Source organism: Patagioenas fasciata, chromosome 3 (assembly GCF_037038585.1).
Source record: "Patagioenas fasciata isolate bPatFas1 chromosome 3, bPatFas1.hap1, whole genome shotgun sequence".
NCBI lineage: Eukaryota > Metazoa > Chordata > Aves > Columbiformes > Columbidae > Patagioenas > Patagioenas fasciata.
The window spans coordinates 7037961-7055724 of NC_092522.1; the positions used below are offsets into that span (position 1 = coordinate 7037961).

General features: G+C 39.4%; 1 protein-coding gene across 3 annotated transcripts in view; it reads left to right on the top strand.

Moving 5' to 3' along the window:
* Positions 1 to 17764, top strand: part of MACROD2 (mono-ADP ribosylhydrolase 2) — an 854364-nt gene that overhangs the window by 493194 nt on the left and 343406 nt on the right. For all 3 annotated transcript variants that reach the window (XM_071805688.1, XM_065835172.2, XM_065835173.2), the window contains exon 6: positions 1774 to 1895. In XM_071805688.1, the coding sequence (XP_071661789.1) occupies positions 1774 to 1895 (122 nt within the window). The remainder of the gene's footprint in view (positions 1 to 1773; positions 1896 to 17764) is intronic.

Consider the following 17764-nt stretch of genomic DNA (forward strand, 5'->3'; position numbering starts at 1 on the left):
TGGTCGTGGGCTGAAATTACCGTCTTTCCTAATGGTGGTGCTCACATAACCTTATCTCCGCAAGCAGAAGCAAACTTTAAACTAGCTATGGTGTTTCTTAATAGTTCTCTGTTTATTATAGTAGCTAAAATGCGTGTTAAAAACAAATTTAAGAAGGCAGACAAATAAAAAAAAGGACAAAGACTCACCGGCTTGATGGTTCATGGTTTGCTGGAGTTGCCGTCTGGCAGCTGTGATATTCAACAGAAGTTATCCGAAAATGACTGGGATCAAAATGGAAATACACTGGAAATATAGAGTAGTTAACCTTTTATTTACTTCTCAGTCGGGTGGTTTTCTGGAGCGGTTGGGAAGTTTGGCTCTTGTGGGCTGGAGTTTCCCATCACAGCTGGTGTGTTTCTGGGCACTGGGATTCTCTGACCTCCATTTATTTTGCTGAATGTTGATACTTGGTGACTAATGTAAAGAAAAAGTTTTGGAAATTTCAAAATATACCTTAGAACATAAGTCACCTTTTAAGTAGTAGAGATTCAACAGATGATCTCAAGATTTTTTTAAATGTTTGACCATTTTCACTTGCACTTTGGTATAGGTTGGATGGAAATAATCAGAAACAGCTTGGAAAAAGAATAATGGTGTGAGTTCTGTAGGATTTGCAAATAAATTAAAATACTTTGGATTGTAATAACAGCAGATGTTGCTTGGAAACCTGTCTCATATTGGACAGAAACACAACCTGGCCAATAGAACCAGCAGTACCAGAATTGAAAGCGTTTGCCTAATCCTTTTTTTGTGGCAAAGTTGCAAAAAATAGTACCTGTGTTTATTGCTGCTGCTGTATATTGTATGAGGATGATAAGGGGGCAAAGTATCCAACATTGTAACTCATTCTAGTGTGTTCACACATGCTCTGGAAAATGATGTTCGAAAAGTATATGTGCTTTCTTCTAGTTAAGCGAGGGGTGCGGAAAAATCCGAACACGTTTTAGTTTGTAGATTTATTTTCAAGGTTGTTTTAGTTGGGTGTTGTGGGGCTGGTGGTTAGTGATTATTTGTTGTTGGTTGGTTTTGGTTTCACTCATTTTTCTTACAGCACTTTGGAGACTTCGTTTGCAGCATCTGATTTGGATGAGTCCAGAGGCATCACACCTGAGATATTTCCTGACTATACCTTCTCTTTTTCTTCATTAAGTTTCTTCAAACAAAATATTTTGTGTTATTGCATGGTGTCTCCATCTGGTCTGATGTGAGAGGAAAGCACATTCTTTGAATAACTAACACATCCATAGGTCACGACTTAAAGTATGAGACAAAAACGGTGACCTGGCTATCACCATCAAAGTTCTGAGGTCTTGTGTAGTGAACTTTCCCAGTGAAGGGACCTTCAAGGGCTGAAAACAACTGGGGGTTTCAAACACTTGTGAAATATTTACACTGGTACAGCCCTGAAGATTTAGGGTATTTATGAGAACATTTCATCTATCCTGCATGTAGATTGCAGGGCACATAAAACAAGCATTAAGTCAGTTTTCCTCATCTAGTCCTTCAGTCCAAATACTTAAAAATTTAGACTGTACTGCTTTTAATTTTCATTTAATTATCAATGTTGCATCTTTTTACATGATTTCCAGTTATAATAATTTTCTTGGAATATTATTCCTACCTTTATCTCTAAGTATTATACAGAATGAATTGACTTGCAATAAATCAAAAACAGGCCACATTAAGACAGCTAAAGTATAGTTTTTATTTCTTTTTTAAAATTTCTTGCAGATGTGATCCATACTGTGGGGCCGATCGCAAGAGGCCATCTCACCGACACTCATAAAGAGAACTTGGCAAATTGCTATAAATCCTCTCTGAAACTGGCAAAAGAAAACAACATCAGATCAATTGTAAGTACTCTGTGAGAACACATTATTGTTTTTATTCTAATTTGGATCTTTGTTTTCTTGCTGTAGAATAATAATGAATACAATGGTAGGCTTCCAGAAGGGTTTCTTGCTGTAGGTAATGTGAAAAAGCAAGAAATTAAATATCATTTGACAAAAATAGTTGTTAGAGAAAGGGATATGGTTATTTTAGGAGAAAAGGAAAGCTGGCCCGGTAGTAGGTTTAAAAACAGCTGAATAAATAAAGAAGAGAGGGAGGTGTCCTTTTGGTTAGTTTCCTAAATGTTGAACCAAGAAGAAGGGCATCATCTGGGAAGGACTTACACCTTAGGGGTTAGTTCGGCTGGTTGTGTGATAACACGTGTTCAGCAACTTAAAAAGTATGTTTAATGTATGTTTAATCTAGAAAATGTTAATTGAACCAACAGTATTATATGGTGCTCCAGCACTCGGTGAGGAAAAGCGATTAACATTAAAAATCAGAAGTGGAAGATAAAGTTTTTAGAGGAGGGGGCAGGACAGGTCTGGGGCTTTGAGCCTGAGTTAGATGTACCCTTCAGAGCCAAAAGTGATGAATATTAGTTATGTGTTTCTTTTTGGAGTAACCTGTGCTCTTTTCACGCTTTTTCTGCTGATGAGATGGTCTCTATACTTCTCAAACATGGACTCCGGTGGTCCCCATCTTTGTCATTACCCAGCCCTGAAAGAGAGATGGTACCTAATTGAGCTATTACTTGATTTTTTTTTTCTTTTAATGCTAGGCACATAAGTCAGAACTGAAAGCAACCTTGGGGTGGGGGTCATGTTTTGAACTTCTCTGTGGGATTATTTAAACGCACAAGGATGTTTCTGTCCTGCTGTGATTCTCGTTGGAACCAGTAAGATCTCTGTGCTGTTGCTCCTGCATTCATCCTCATTCCTGCCTTCAGTCTCTGGGCAATTACACGCTGCTTCTGGGGTATTCAGCTTAGTGAGAATAATGTTTCTAACGTGGAGCAGGGCGGGGGGAAGAAAAGAAAGAAATAATAATGAAATGGTGTAAAAAAGAATCTTGAAATAATAAAGGAAAAGGTGAGAGCAGACAGTCAATGCTGGTAGTCTTTGCGTCTGTAGGGATCCTGTAATTTTAGAACATTCTAGGTGGTAGCTTGGTCTTAACATGGAATAATAAAGAATGGTCATACTCATGGGTTTCATGAAAACTAGCCTGGTATTTTAGTAATAAAAGATGACCACAGGAGAAATCATCCATGGATTATTTCCTTTCTGGTTAAGAGCTGTTGACTGTGCACCTGTTTGAGATAAAAAATACTCGACACCCAGACTCGCAGAACACAGCTGCCCAAGCTGAACAGGAGCCAAGAGCCATTCATTCGTACCGGCATTAAGAAGCTTAGCAAGCAATATGGATTTTAAAGTCCACATTGACAGATCACGGACTGTTCTGAAAAGCCCTAAGTTCAGTGATTTCAGTGATGCTTTGGGAAGCGAAGGCCACTTGAGCACCGGCCCTAATGAACAAATCAGGCCTGGAGCAAAGTGAAATGTATAATTCATTCAGTTAAGGAGCAGTAGATTACTGTGAGTCTGAAGAAAAGAATACAAAGTGCAAGTGGGTTTTGCAAGATCTAGCGTAGCAGACATCAAGGGAAGGGAAAGAAAAATACCTGCAGACTTCTGAGGCTTGTAGAGATCAAGTAGAGAGAACAGAAGTGCTCAGATTGATTCAAATAGGCAACATCTGAGTGTGGACTGGATTATGACAACAGATATATTTGCTATAGGGAGAAGATAAAAACTGGAGGGGCAGGGAAGTTACCTGTGTAAAATAAGGAAGAGAAAATAACCTGTGCTGGTTGACAATATATTGTGGTGGCCTCTGTGACATGGAGACGAAATGAGCATGGGAAAGAGGAAAATGAAGGGTTTTTAAATAGGTACTGAGTAAATACAGGAAAAGCAACCTATTTATAATTAAATAGGTAATCATGATAATAAGTTGTAGAATACTAAAAGAATTAACTAAACTAGAAAGCGTGGGGCACTAGCAGTTGTAGCAAGTGAGAAGGAAACAAGGAAGCCTGAAATTATTGTTGCAAGGTGAAGGTGTTAACCATCAAAACAGAAAGGACAGCAAGTTTAGGAAATTATGCAAAAAGAGGTGGGGGGGGAACCCACCACAATTCAGTTTAGATCATGAATTGTGTCATAGGAATTAGAATTGCTGGAGGCATTATGAATGGAGAGTAGTGATGAATGGCCATGTATCGAGTTGGGCAGAAGTGTGCAGGGTGACTCAGGGTGCACCACTAAACACAGTTTAATTTAACATCTTTATTAATGATTTTTGAAGCGTACATAAACAGCTCATTAATTACATTTACAAATGATGCTACATTAGGCAGTGTTGCAAACGCCAGAAAGGGACAGAGATGTATGATGACAATTGATTACTGAGATTGCGAATATAACCTCATCCAGCATCCGCCACCACACCAGAGGGGAGTTTTTGCCTCCACTTCAGTGGGAGGCAGATCAGAACCAGAGCTCACAGCTACCGAGTAACTCAGCACGGGAAAAGATGAAATAGCATCTGGTGGGGAAAAATAACTCAGTTCACAAACAGTCAAAGGGATGAGCGTGCTGGAAACCAGCATAATGAGAAAATGGTCTTGAATAATGAGCCTCAAATTAGATATACTTACTGCAGTCACTTGTTTTGTTTCAGTATTATATGTATCGTTGAGCTGCCCATAAATGATGGATGCCATAGAGGTTGTAGTTTCTGTTCAAAATGGACTGGGGAGAACAGGAATAAGATTTAAAACAGATCAAAACTCGCTTATCTGTGTATGTAGATGTTTTACATACTGAGGAAGGAAAGCAGTGATCTTGAAATACTGTGTAAATTGTGAGATGCAGCTTTGTGGAGGGGGGAAGGGAAGAATGTCATTGTGTATATGACAGAATGAGAAATAAATGGTGTAGCTGATATTAATTTGGGTTGTGTTTGTGTCCAAGGTGAGGTAACCAGGCATGGATGAGAGCAACTCTGTGCTAACTCTTGGGGGAGCACTCAAATCTCATTGGAAAGTGTTATAATCTCAGTATTTTAAAAGAAGTGAAATGAGATGAGGGAATATAATGAAACACCAGTCAGTGTCATTGCCAAGGTTCATAATTCACCAGCAGCCCAGCTATGGGTGAGGATTTCCATAGCCATTAAGGCAGAAAGAAGAGCCTCAGGAACAAATTTGATCACCCACAGGATTGTTGAGAGAGAAATCAAATAGCCCCCGACATTTGTCTCCCACTCCTGCTTTCTCAGACCTTTTATGTTCAATATAAGGTTTCGAATGCCACATCAGCTCTTTTCATACTGGAGTTTCTCTCTCTCAGGTCACCTATTCCATCTTTTAGATTACTGAAGTGAAGTTTATGTTTGTATTTGTTCCTGTTATCTGGCATTCCTGAAAACATGCATTGCTTTTTCCTTAGCACTTGTTTATGTAGCTGTGCCCGCTGTCAGACACTTGAGACACTTTGTGTGGTCATCGGTGCTGGGTGAACCTTTTGTGTTGGATGGGCCTGTTATTTATACAGTTAAGAGGACACTTGAGACGTCGTTTCTGTTTATCTCCACCTAAGTCAGTACAGATCAATGAGAGAGAAGAAATGGTAATCCGAGGACTTTATTTCAGGAGTAAATAGTTGGAATTTAAGCAAGTTAAGTTTATTAAATGTTCAGAATAGTTTCCTCATAATGTAAAAAATTGTATTTTGATGTTGGTCTCTTAAACACAGCAGTGGCAGTTGCTGTCTTGCATCAATTAAATCTCTGCTGCCTGAAACACTGGGAATACATTATAGGCACCAAATCTTCCCTGAAGAAGAAATGCTAAAACTATTCTGTTAGTCTTCTGTTTCCTGTATTGCTTTTCTAAATAAGAGTCTTATAGGCTAAATAGTTGTTAGATTATCAAGCTTGAAGAGTTGCAATCACTGTATTCAGGGATTAAGTTGGTTCCCCCTTCACACATTGTTTGAAATTATTTACTCTGTGTGTTCTGACTTTCTCAGAGGACCTTCTGTCCTGCTTCTCTTTGCATACACTGCTTTGAAGCCACCTGATATCCTAAACTTTTCTGAACATCAAACATTTCCCTGCCATATACTTCATTCACACTTTGCTTGTGGTTGAAAAAAAAATCGGCATCAATTGAGGTCAGTCAGAGCTGAAATTGCAGTTAAACAGGCGTTTCTGAATTATACAGAAAGTTTTAAAAAAAGTTGGACATTTTTGTGGTTGGGAACCAAGTCTGAAGGGCTGTAGCGTATTTGCAGGGAAGGGAGGTTGATGCTGATCCCTCACTCAGACGGCAAGACCGGGTTCCTCTGCCATGGGGGCAGAAATGGAGAAGTTCTGTTGGGGACAGCAGCTCCGCTGTTGTTCAGGAGTGTGTTTGGCGTTGCTGTCTTCAGGATCGCTTCTTGTTGGCAGGGGGTGAACTGTAAAGCTTTATAAGAAGCATTTCTTTAGACAGCGCTCTGTGACCTCCACCTCTTGGGAGGATTGTGGCTGGTGTGGGGGGGTTTGTGAGTTGCTGAAGGAGACCTCCTTACTGCCACCAAATGTATTAGCAGACTTAAATATAAAATACAGACATTTTTCCTATCAGATCTCTAGAGTCAGGTAGGGAAGAGCTCATGCTATTCTAGAGACTTACTAGGTTTGCTTTTGCATTAAAAAGAAATAAATATATATATATAAATAAAACAGTCCCTCTTTCTGCCTGGATCACAGAATAGTTTGGATTGGAAGGGACCTTCAAAGCTCGTCCAGTGCCACCCCTGCCATGAGCAGGGACATCTTCACCAGATCAGGTTGCTCAGAGCCCTGTCCAGCCTGGCCTGGGATGTCTCCAGGGATGGGGCATCCACCACCTCTCTGGGCAACCTGGGCCAGGGTTTCACCACCCTCACTCTAAAAAATTTCTTCCTCATGTCTGGCCTGAATCTCCCCTCCTTTGGTTCAAAACCATCAGCCGTTGTTCTATTGCAACAGGCCCTGCTAAAAAATCTGTCCCCGTCTTTCTTACAGGCCCCTTTTAAGTACGAAAAGACCGCAATAACGTCTCCCCCGAGCTTCTCTTCTCCAGGCTGAACAACCCCAACTCTCTCAGCCACGGATGTATGTTATAAGTGCCCAAGGTTAGTCCTGCCCCAGGGAAAGCCTCTTCACTGGACTGCACTTCTCAGCACAACCACCCTGTTCTTTCTTTCTAAAGTGTATAAAGGCAAAAGGCCATATAGAAATCCCTCAGAACTGAGAGAACCCATTTAGGGGCTGACTTGCTCATGTTCAGGTTGAGTGGAAAAGCCACTGTTTGGCTTTTCCAGTGAAGCAGCTGGTGGCTGATGGGATATTTCTGGGAGGGTAAGTTGTCTCTTTTGACCCTGGATAAAATGGGTCTCTCTGGTGCACACAGGTTATGTTGCACTTTGGTTAGGGCTATTAGAAAAATACGCTAAATAAGGTTGGGACATGCTTTTTGAAATCCACATTGTTCATCTATATTTACATCAGTGTACACAAGACATATAACTAGTTCTGCGTATGCAGTCCTTTTAAATTAAAGTATTATTTGAGGCCTTGTGAGATAACTATTCCTTTCACATTAGGTTAATATACAGGGAGTTCAAACTCATATATTTTCATAGGGGTTTTTCACAAACAAGGGTCATTTAACCTTATTTGTTCTGTTGTTGCTCAAATAAATAACAATACTAATATAGCTAATTTGTACAGAAATACAACGTATTAATTATTCATGTAAAAAATACATCAGGAAAGGTACGTGTTTATAGCACTTAAGAAATAACCTAATTGTGGTTTTAATTGATTTAAATATTTGTTGTCACCTGTAATTATAGATTTTTAAAGTAGACTTCGCAGCTGTGCAGTGATATTCTTGGTATTTGTATCTACCTTTGAAAGGAAGGTGTACTTGTGATAGGCTGCCCTGTTTCTTTGAGATTTGTTTGAGTGGAGACGTATTTAGCCACTGCCATGCCTGAATCTTCACCTTTTTACTCATAGGCTTAAATTGTTAATATCAATTTCAAACCCAGAGTGTTCTTAGCAACTCCTGTGCTAAATTATAAAATTAATCAAAGAGGAATTTTACTTGGATTGTAAAAAGACACTTGGAATAGTGCACTGTAATGTATTGGTCTAACAGATTGTTTTACAGTCTTGCCTTTACCTGCTTTGCTCTCTCATGATGTGGAGTTGTTTTAGGGAAAAGTAAGGCAATTTTTTTCTAATATTTTAAGGAAACTTATTTCCTGCTGAGAATGTTGCCATAGCAATGAGTTAAAGTCTGAAATTCCTAAGCCTTGACTTTATTTTATCATCTGGTTTTCTGATATAGATTCATATCCATCAATCAGAAGAGTTACTTTGGAAGGAAATTTCTGCAGCATCATAAATCCACTTAATTTGTTTCTTTGAAGCACTTGTTTAACTAAAGCTATGATATGACTGATTTTTTTCCTTTCTCAAAGGGAGTTTTCTATCTAGCTTGGCTTTTTACATCTACCTCAGATGAGGAGGTTATGATCTTTCTTTTTGGCTACAGAAATTGCCATAGCTGGCCGTGCTTTTCTTAACCCAAGGTGAACCTGCTGCTGCGTGTTGCTTGTGCTCCCAACCATTGCTTTCAAAATGATCTTGGCAGATTGAATCACAAGCCAGTTTCTTCAATAAAGATTTTGTTAAGTAAGATGTATCCAGCAAGATCAAGTGTAAATGGTTACAGCTAAACAGAGATACTCATTCAACTGAGAAGGGTTGAGGGATGATTGTAGCCCTAGGCAGAGGTTCCTCGGAGAGTTAAGCCGGAGTTTGTAGTGGATCATGCACTGGGAGTGAGTTGACAACCTGTTGTGGGGAAAACTGAGAAAGGAGCAGCTGTAGAGTGACAATTAAATCTGTGAATTTATCTATTGCTTGACTTCAATGAAGTTGACTTGACTGTTGTGTCCAGCATGGGGAACCGGAGGCAGATTTTTCAGCCAGGGATGGTTAGAGACCTAGAAACAGCACCAACAGCAGAGTGACAGAAAACATATATATATATATATAAAATATAATATTTATATTTATTGAAACCCAGATTCTTAATATGGTAAGTGCTGCCAAAAGCCCAAAGGTCGGGCTCCAGCTACAAGTCCATTGCAGCCTTGTGGAAATCGGTCATGGTGGGAGCCGACAGATTGCTTTATATTGCAGACAGAATTCCTTTAAAACCAACATGTTTTTAATGGAGTTGTGTTTTCTTGGTTTGTTTTGGTCACACAGTTGCACAATTCTGGGGGGTTTTCTCTTTTTTTGTGTGTTTGTGGTTTTGGTGGGGAGTTTTCTTGGTGGTTTTTTGGTTGCGTGGTTGTGTTTTTATCTTTTTCTCCTTCTTGTTAATTTGTTTTTAGCACCTTGCCAATGTGCCACTGGGAATGGTTTTCCCATTGAGATAAATGTCTTTGATTTCTGTTTCTCCTGCTACCTGGTTTTCCTTTTATTTCACCACAGAGGGTTTTGTACAGACACTGAGGAGATACCCAGGTTGGGGCGCACATACAACTCGTGCAATAATGTTCTAACCACTCGTGTACACTTGTTTGCTTTTCTTAATTATCTGTTTAAATTTTATAAATTTATCCATTCAGTATGTATTTTCTAGGAGGAAGTGGATTTGTTTTATTGGATGCCTGAGGTATATTGTGGTATTCTTTTTCTATGGTCAGGAGCAGCTGAGAGGGACACATGGGTCAGTTGCGAATGTTTCATAGCCACGTACCACATGGAAATTATTCGTGGTAATGATGGTGTGACCTGATGCTGGTTTTTCCTCCTTCTAAATATGACATGATGACTTCTGGATAAGGATATCCTTTTTTTTTTTCCCATCCTCCCAGGTGTTTAGAAGTGATTTGAGTACAGACTTGAGCAAGTGCTTGAACTTGTAGTGACTCATCTCAGGGTGCTGGGGCTTGGATGCTGCACTAAGTGGTGTTATCAGAGGACTGAAGGCACTATGGTCCTTCTACCTGCCTGGTTCATCCTCTGCCTGACAACAAATAACTGTCTAGATAGTATAAAGAAATAATAGCAGTGCTTTAATAAACACTGCATTGCTAGGGAGTCTCAGCTATGCATTTTATTATTCTGTGATATTAGTCTTGTAGTTGTTCTGCACCATGGTGATTTTGTGATGGAAAGAGGGAGAAAGGTTAGTTATTTTTGTTAAGTTTAATGAAATGCAGAATCTACACTTTAAAAAAAAAATGAACTGGTGGAATGAAAAGTAAATGGCTCGTTGAAGAATAAATTCTGCAAGTTTGTGTATGTGATGGGTTTAACGTGTGATAATTTGCCCGTCACCCTGTGGGAATCCTCTGCTTGAAAGGATGAAACTTTCTAGAAAACACTGCCTGTTGGCTCGATAATTGGGGAAGTGTCTCATTAGGGAAGGACAAAGTAGGAACCTGTCAGACAGTGGACCAAGATGCTACTTCTATGAGACAGCTCATAAAATCTAGGGATTGCTGGAAAGTCTACAGCGTAAAGTACAGGGGAAGAAAATTACTTATGTGCCAGTGCAGAGGAAATTGTACTGCCAAAAAAAAGCTCTTCATTTTGATTGAAAAGGAAAAAAAATGTTAAAGTAGACTAGAGGAATACTTATTTGTAGTGGAAATTCATAGCGCAAGTTGATGGCATGTACAAGTTCCTAGCAAAGCTCATGGAGCTGGTGGACTGTGGCCATCAGGCTGTGTCCAAAGTCAGCATTGCCCTTCTACTTTGTCTTCTGCTGACCTGTTCCCTCTCATCTTCTTTGCAGTTTGTAGGCTCTTTGGGAGGGCTTGTATTTGCTCTAAAGGACAGTCTGTACATGCTGTGAAGGTGCAACCCCTGTTAAGACTCATGGGATTCACCAGCAATAGCAGTAACAGAAAATAATAGTTGCAACAGGGTCTTTTTCTTTTCTTTTGACACAAACTCCATTGACTCCATTACCAGAAGTGGAGTCAAATTGTGCTAGAATTAGAAATGGCTTGTTCATTTTTTGCTGGAGGTACCCACCATGATTGCTAGAGAAGTATGAAGGGCTGTCTGGCAGACACCTATTTGCCACTACCAGGCTATTTTCCTTGTAATTTAATGGTGAAGCAAAGAACACGTGATGCTGTATTTAACACTGTGTGGTGCTCGCGAGGTCCCTGTCTGTTGGCATTTTTCATCTAATAATTTTGAGAGACTTCTGCACCTCCTGTTTGTTTAAACATCGCCTTAATTTACCTGTACAAAGAATGAGCTGTCATGTGAAATTTGTGTCTGCTTTTTTTTTACGTGAAATTGGTCCATTATTCAAATATCAAATTAAAAAAAAAAAAATTGTTTTGAATGTTTTCATATATATTTATACAGCTAATATACAGGAAATAAAAGTAAGAGTATAAATTACTCTGTGTATCAGATGGGCACCACAAGACTTAACTAGATTTAAAAATAAAATTCATTACAGCATAATATCTATTTAGGAGCAGAGCCAATATATTGGAAAGCAGTTCTGAAAAATAAACAGAAGGGGCATGTTTTCATGAGCCTTGTTTGCAGGTCATTAAATGTGTTTTCCCCGAATTGCTACTCATCACTTGGAGCCACATACATCACACAGAATTGATATAGTATGTCATAGCTACCTATAAAGAAATAGCAATGATCAGTGATTAACTACAAAATTTATACCCTGACCTGAGAGGTTTTTAATATTGTTTGAGTATGATTATGTCACATTATCTTTTAGGGCCTGTACAGAGTAAAACCAGTATAACCTGAATGGTCTAATTAAAGTAATATGACAGGTACTTCAGTATTTTATTCTGATGGAATATTCATTTCTCTAATCTGAAAAACTGTTGTCACCAACTATCAACTACACGCAGTCCGTATTGAAGTAAACAGTTTACAGCCTTATTTTTTTCAACGCTGACTCGCTGATCAACTCCTAGTGATGCTGCCAATTAGGATTTAGAAATTGGTTCATAGCGTAGATGACAGCAAATACAGCACATAGTGTTAGTTGTTTTGGTAACGAAAACTATTTTAGAGAAGATGTGCGTTGTAACATGACTTCCCGTGATTTGCCACAGAAAGCCATCGCCGCAAGGGGGAGAGAATATTTTTAAACTGGGTTAATTACCAGTAGATTTATTTTTTAATTTTACCTTGTTATGCCTTTCCTTCCTAAAAGATGACTACTCAAGTGAAAGCTATAAGCCAGTAACACACGTTTCTGTAGACTGCAGTTTGCTTGAGCATTTACTTTGAGTGGTCTTATTAAAATCTAGTATTTATTCTTTTCATATCGGTATATAGAAAAAATAATATTGAAAATATTTTTCTAAGAAATGACTCTATTGCTAGTTTTTATGAGTTGCCATACCCTTCTGAACTTTCTCTGACATAAACTGGCTGGATTAAATCTTGAATCACAACCTATGTCTATTCCACGCAACCGTGCGCTTCCAGAAGAGGAGCAGGCATGACACAGTGGGGTTTTTTTCATAGCAAATGACACAGGTTAGACAGCCACCTTGGATGATGACCTCAACTGAGAAAACTTAGATGGTGTTGGGGTGGAATTATTTGTTACCACGTCCTCCCTGGCCAGCTGATCCTGACTGCACCACCATAAACACAGCACAACTCCTTCCTCCATTTGTGTGAAGAGGGAAACTGCAAGTGTGTCAGAGCCCATATGGAAGGTGAGAGAGCAGCGTGAGCCAAACGTATTTTTACATTTATTACCTGTTGGTATTCCTTGCTGTGGAATGCATCCTTCCCTGAGTCGAGCACATGACAAGAAATTTTGCGGGCATAGTGGTGATGGGATTAATCCTCCTGATTTGTAAGCAGATGATGCTGTTTCAGTAGGACCTCTCTGTGCTCTTTAATTTTTGCCTGGCCACCTTTGAAAACCTATTTCTTTCGTTTTTGGAGTGTTGGAACTGAAATGTGCCCCCCAACCTTCCCCTGTCCCTGGAGCTGAATATCTGAGTGTTCGCATGATACAGAAAGTTTTGTACCTACCTGCCTCCTGCAGCAGGAGAAAACATCGCCATTGATGATTTTGGATCACCAAAATATTTGCGATATTGGTCTTAAATCCTCATCTCCTATTCAGTTCTTATGTATGTCCTTTTCTAAGTCCTTGTGTGAGCATCTTTTCCAACTGGATCATTGCAGATCAGAATCGTGATCTTCAAAGCAAACTACATGATGGTGCAAAGCATTTCTTCATGCACCTGTTACATTCAGGCATTCCTGTTTGACCTTTTCGTCTCTATCCTTACATTCTCAAATACACCAAGACTAAGTGACCAGAGCAAGCTCAAGACAAATTTAAGTCATCAAACTGTCATTTTTTTTTCTTTCTACTGAACTAATGCTTCCTTGCATTCCAGATCCCCTACTTACGTACTGTGGTGCCATATTTGCTTTATTTAACATACCAATGCTGTGTTCCAAACATCATGTCATTACTGCAATCTTGAGTTGTTTTTGTCATTGTCTATAGATTTTTTTCCCCCTTCTAAGCATTTACATACTTCCCTCCTTTGATCCTTCAAAGTGTGTTTCATAATTTTTAATTCCATAGGACATTTATTTATCCATTTCCCTAATCTCTTCCCCATCTCCTTTTTGTTCTATATTCTCATGTATCTTCATTATTTCACTCCTTTTAAATCATCTGCAAAATTACTAAGGGTCTTTGGCTCTCAGAGCTGCTGAGTTGCATTCTATAGAAGAAAAGTTGTCTCCAGACCAATGACAGCAGATACAGAAATATTCTCGTTTATCTCATGGACGCATCTTTAATCTGTCGCCCTGGAACAGAAATGAGGAGTGTGGTATATAAGCTGAATTTTTGATGCAATGTTAATACCTGTAAGTTCGTAAAACACCAGTTCAGAAAACACAGCTCCCTGTTTCCTTAGGGAAGCAAACCTATAGGACCATGTATAGGTATAGACAAAGGTAGGTATAAAAGTTTTGCTAAAATATGAGAGTCATAAAAAATAATTTCATTAGACCACCGGTCATTTGGTGGTCAAAGCAGCATATTGCTAAAGAACTGCAGGGCAGTGACGCTGTCTGACATTGGTTCATTCAAATAAGCTTCTGTCTGAGAGAGGATGTATATCTATCATATTTCAGAGGCTAATGACATTAATGACAGCTAATTCTACTTAAGTCTGATGGTGGTGGTGACTACAGCTTGTAATTGGGCATTAGGAACAACCCACTTGATAAATTCGAAGATGCTGAGCCAAGTCACCTACCGCACTGCTGGCTTTAATTAAAATTGCTAGTGATCGATGTTTTTAAAAGGAAGAACTGCTGGTGTTCTTCATCACCATTTATTCTGCATCATTTCAGTGGTATGTCTGTTTCCTTCATTTATAGCTCGGGGGGGGAATACTTTGCTGTTTTCTCATGTTTTTGGCCTAAACTGGATTCATTTCTAAAAGGCCTAGTCCAGCATCATCAATATGAGCAGCAGGATTTCTGCAGGTGCCAGAGACAATCGAAATAACTTAACCCTTTGGCTAAATACTCGTGAATATCAACTAAACAGAGTTCTGTCATAGCTGCACCATGCGTAGTCCCTGAACTGGGTAGCCTCGATGTGTTAGTACGATTTATCATCATCCCTTTCCTTTGCAGTGCTGAGGTATTTTAAGTAAATGAAACCATTTTTCTTTATTATCTCCTTGTTAAAAACAAACAGCCCTTGCGTTTTCCACAAGTGTAGGGTTTCTCTAAATAAGTATGCAAAGTATCATTTCACAAAATGCCATTCTACCAAGTCCCTTTGTACTCAGTGCTGCCAGAGGTGGGAGAGCTGAGATGGTTTATGAAACAAATGCGTGCACCTTGCAAGTGTTTATGAGGTAGTTTGGGGAGAATAATGGAATGCTACACAAGTGTCAGGGAGATTTTGGTGAAATGAGAGGCTCGAGAAAATGCTTTGGAGTATAAAATATGAAGTTAAATTCTCACTAGAACCTTAATAATATCCTGGACTGAATAAAACCGTTTCTAGCCGTGTAAAACATCAGATAGTTTGGGCTAAATCGTGAAAGATTTTGTTAGATAAAGACTCCCTTGTAATTCTGGCTTGTGAATAGTACCCGTTTCAGTGGTTAAATCTAAGAGAATAGCAAATAGGAAGGGATGCTCAGACGTGAATGCAAGAGCTAGTAAAGTCCTACTCAAGGCAGACTTGCAAATTATATGAACGCTTATGGAGGGGGTTAATTAAAAGCAAATGCTGAGTTCTTTGGAGTTCTGGTGGGACTTGGGGGCAGGCCTTGGGAAGGATGAAGGCAGAGAGTTCCTAAAAGCATATATGAAATACATCAACCATATAACCATGTATTGTTGTGAACATACAGGTGGTGATGTTTAATTGAGCTGCTCCTAGAATGAGTTGTTGGGGGCTTTTTGAATGTGGTTTTTCACTTTGGTGTGTACTGAGACTGTGACTCATGGCAGAACGCCAAGGGCAGCAGGAAAGTTTTCATTGAGATGTTTGTGCGTCTCATCTTGGTGTCTTCTGGTCTGCAAAAGATGTGGAATTTCACTGCAGAGAAAGAATAGCTGATCAAGACTAAGTGTTCCTCCAAAAATTAATGCTCAATAGTGGTACTATTAATAATCTCAAGGTCCCTCCGTCAGTAGGAGAAACAGGTTTGTATTGCCAAAAAACACTAATGGTTATGAATGTGTGTCCAAACCTTTGTCATAAAAAGGTCTCTGGAAGCCTTTCATGCCCCTAAACTGTAAGTTTTTTCTTTATCATTATTTTTGGGGGGTTGGTTTTGTTTGTTTTCTTCTTCATTTGAGAGGCTCAGGAGATCTTGTAAATTCTTTGGGTTCTGTGGGCATCAAGGAATGCACCATCCGGAAAGATTTAGAGTCAATGAGCTACGTTCACACCAAGTGATAGCTCACTTGCAAATAAAAGTACGTTCTTATGCTAAAATATCAGAAAACCCAAAATCTGTAAGTAAAAGGGTGTGTGTCCAAGGGACCACTAGCCTGTTTTTCCCCGAGTTTTTTCTAGAGTGTTTCTGACATGTTCATTTAGCTCTTCCAGAATACATTGTTCAGATGTTCTATGCTGAAGAATAAATAAATCAAATCCCTTTAATGCAGCAGGCTCTCTTAATGGTGAAGAGTAGGTTTGCAGCGTATACTGCTGTCCTCTTCTGAGGCATTATCAGGAGAAATACAGCTTTTCAAGGGCTCTTGAAAACAATGGCATGGAGCACTTGCTGGGTGCACATTAGGAAATGTTTGTTTTTACAAAAAAAACAAAACACCACAAAAATATGAAATGGTTTGACTTTCAAATAGACTGATGGTAAATGTTTTCCCCAGCTGTTGTGGATGAAAAATTTGGACTCAGCTGAAGCTATTGGCATTAAGATGGCATGTTTTGTATCTAAGTAAATCTCTGAGTGAGAAGGTAAAGTCTCAGTGCCTGAAACGATTTCAGCTGGCATAAAGACTGCAATCTATAAGTAATAATCAATTTTCAGACTTGAGAAGGGAAGGCTCTGAAAATGTTCTGGTACATTGCACATCACCATGTTAATGTCAGAAAACAGCATCAGTGGAAGCGATTGAAGCGGGGCAATATTCTGCAGCAGAAAAGCGTCAAAAAACTAAGTTCCTACAAAAAAGATTTACGCGGTTTTGTATAAATTTTGATTTCTGGTGTGACATGAATCACAGTATACTTGGGGTTTCACTGCACAAGTGCTCAGCTGTTGCTGCAAGCAGTTCGAGTCTGCTTAGTGCAGCTCGTGGTCCCTGGCTTCCAATCAGTTCAACATAACAAAAATGATTTAAGGCTCATGGAAAGTAATAATTGAAAAGACAAAAATGCTGGTATACTTTGAAAGCTAATAGGCAATGTTTGCCATAAAGGGGACAAATCTCTAGCAGTGGAAGCGTTGCAAATAGTTGGACATGTACTAACGGGAGAGTTCAGCCTGTCTGGTTCAGTGTGATGCTCTGTCTGTGGGGAAATGTTTGACATGGGCAGGTTTCAGATTCCTACACTGTGCACTGAGAACCAAGGCTGATGGTAGGTTTGCTTTATTTTCCTTGCCTTGGTTTTAAGGAGAGAGGTTTGTGTCCTGTTTTGATTGACTGAGGGAGGGGTAAAAACCTTGGCACGCTATGAACTTGGAGGCATTCCTGTAATAATGGCCAGCATGGAAAAAGACGCGCTTAAGGGGGTAGGAAATTTAATCTAGAGGGGCTCTGATTATGGGATCACTGACAGAGATAGAAAGAGTGAAGGATAATGTAATTTAAAAAAAAATAAAACTCAGTTGTCAGATTAGATAGATGATGTGGTTGCAGAACATAATTTGAGTCATGGTACCTTGGAACTAGAAGGAGGCAAAATAGATAGGAAATGTTGGATTTTTTTATTTTTAGGATGAGTTGTAGGTCAAAGTAGAACAAAAGCTTGGGTGTTTTGGGAGAAGCCTTGGGAGGTGACCTCAAGGTTGCTGCCTCTCTGAAAGAGACCAAGATGAAAGACTGGTGAAGAAAGAAGAAAAGTGGAGGTTCCCTGAAAGGGAAATGGGGAAAAGACAATAAGGCTTTACCAGATAAATAAACCTGGGTGCTTATTTTTTCCTTGGAAAAGCAGATAGGTGTGTATGGGCAGAAGCAGGCTGGACAACAGAGATGTTTCCATGTAAAGCAGTAGCAGGAGTGCTTT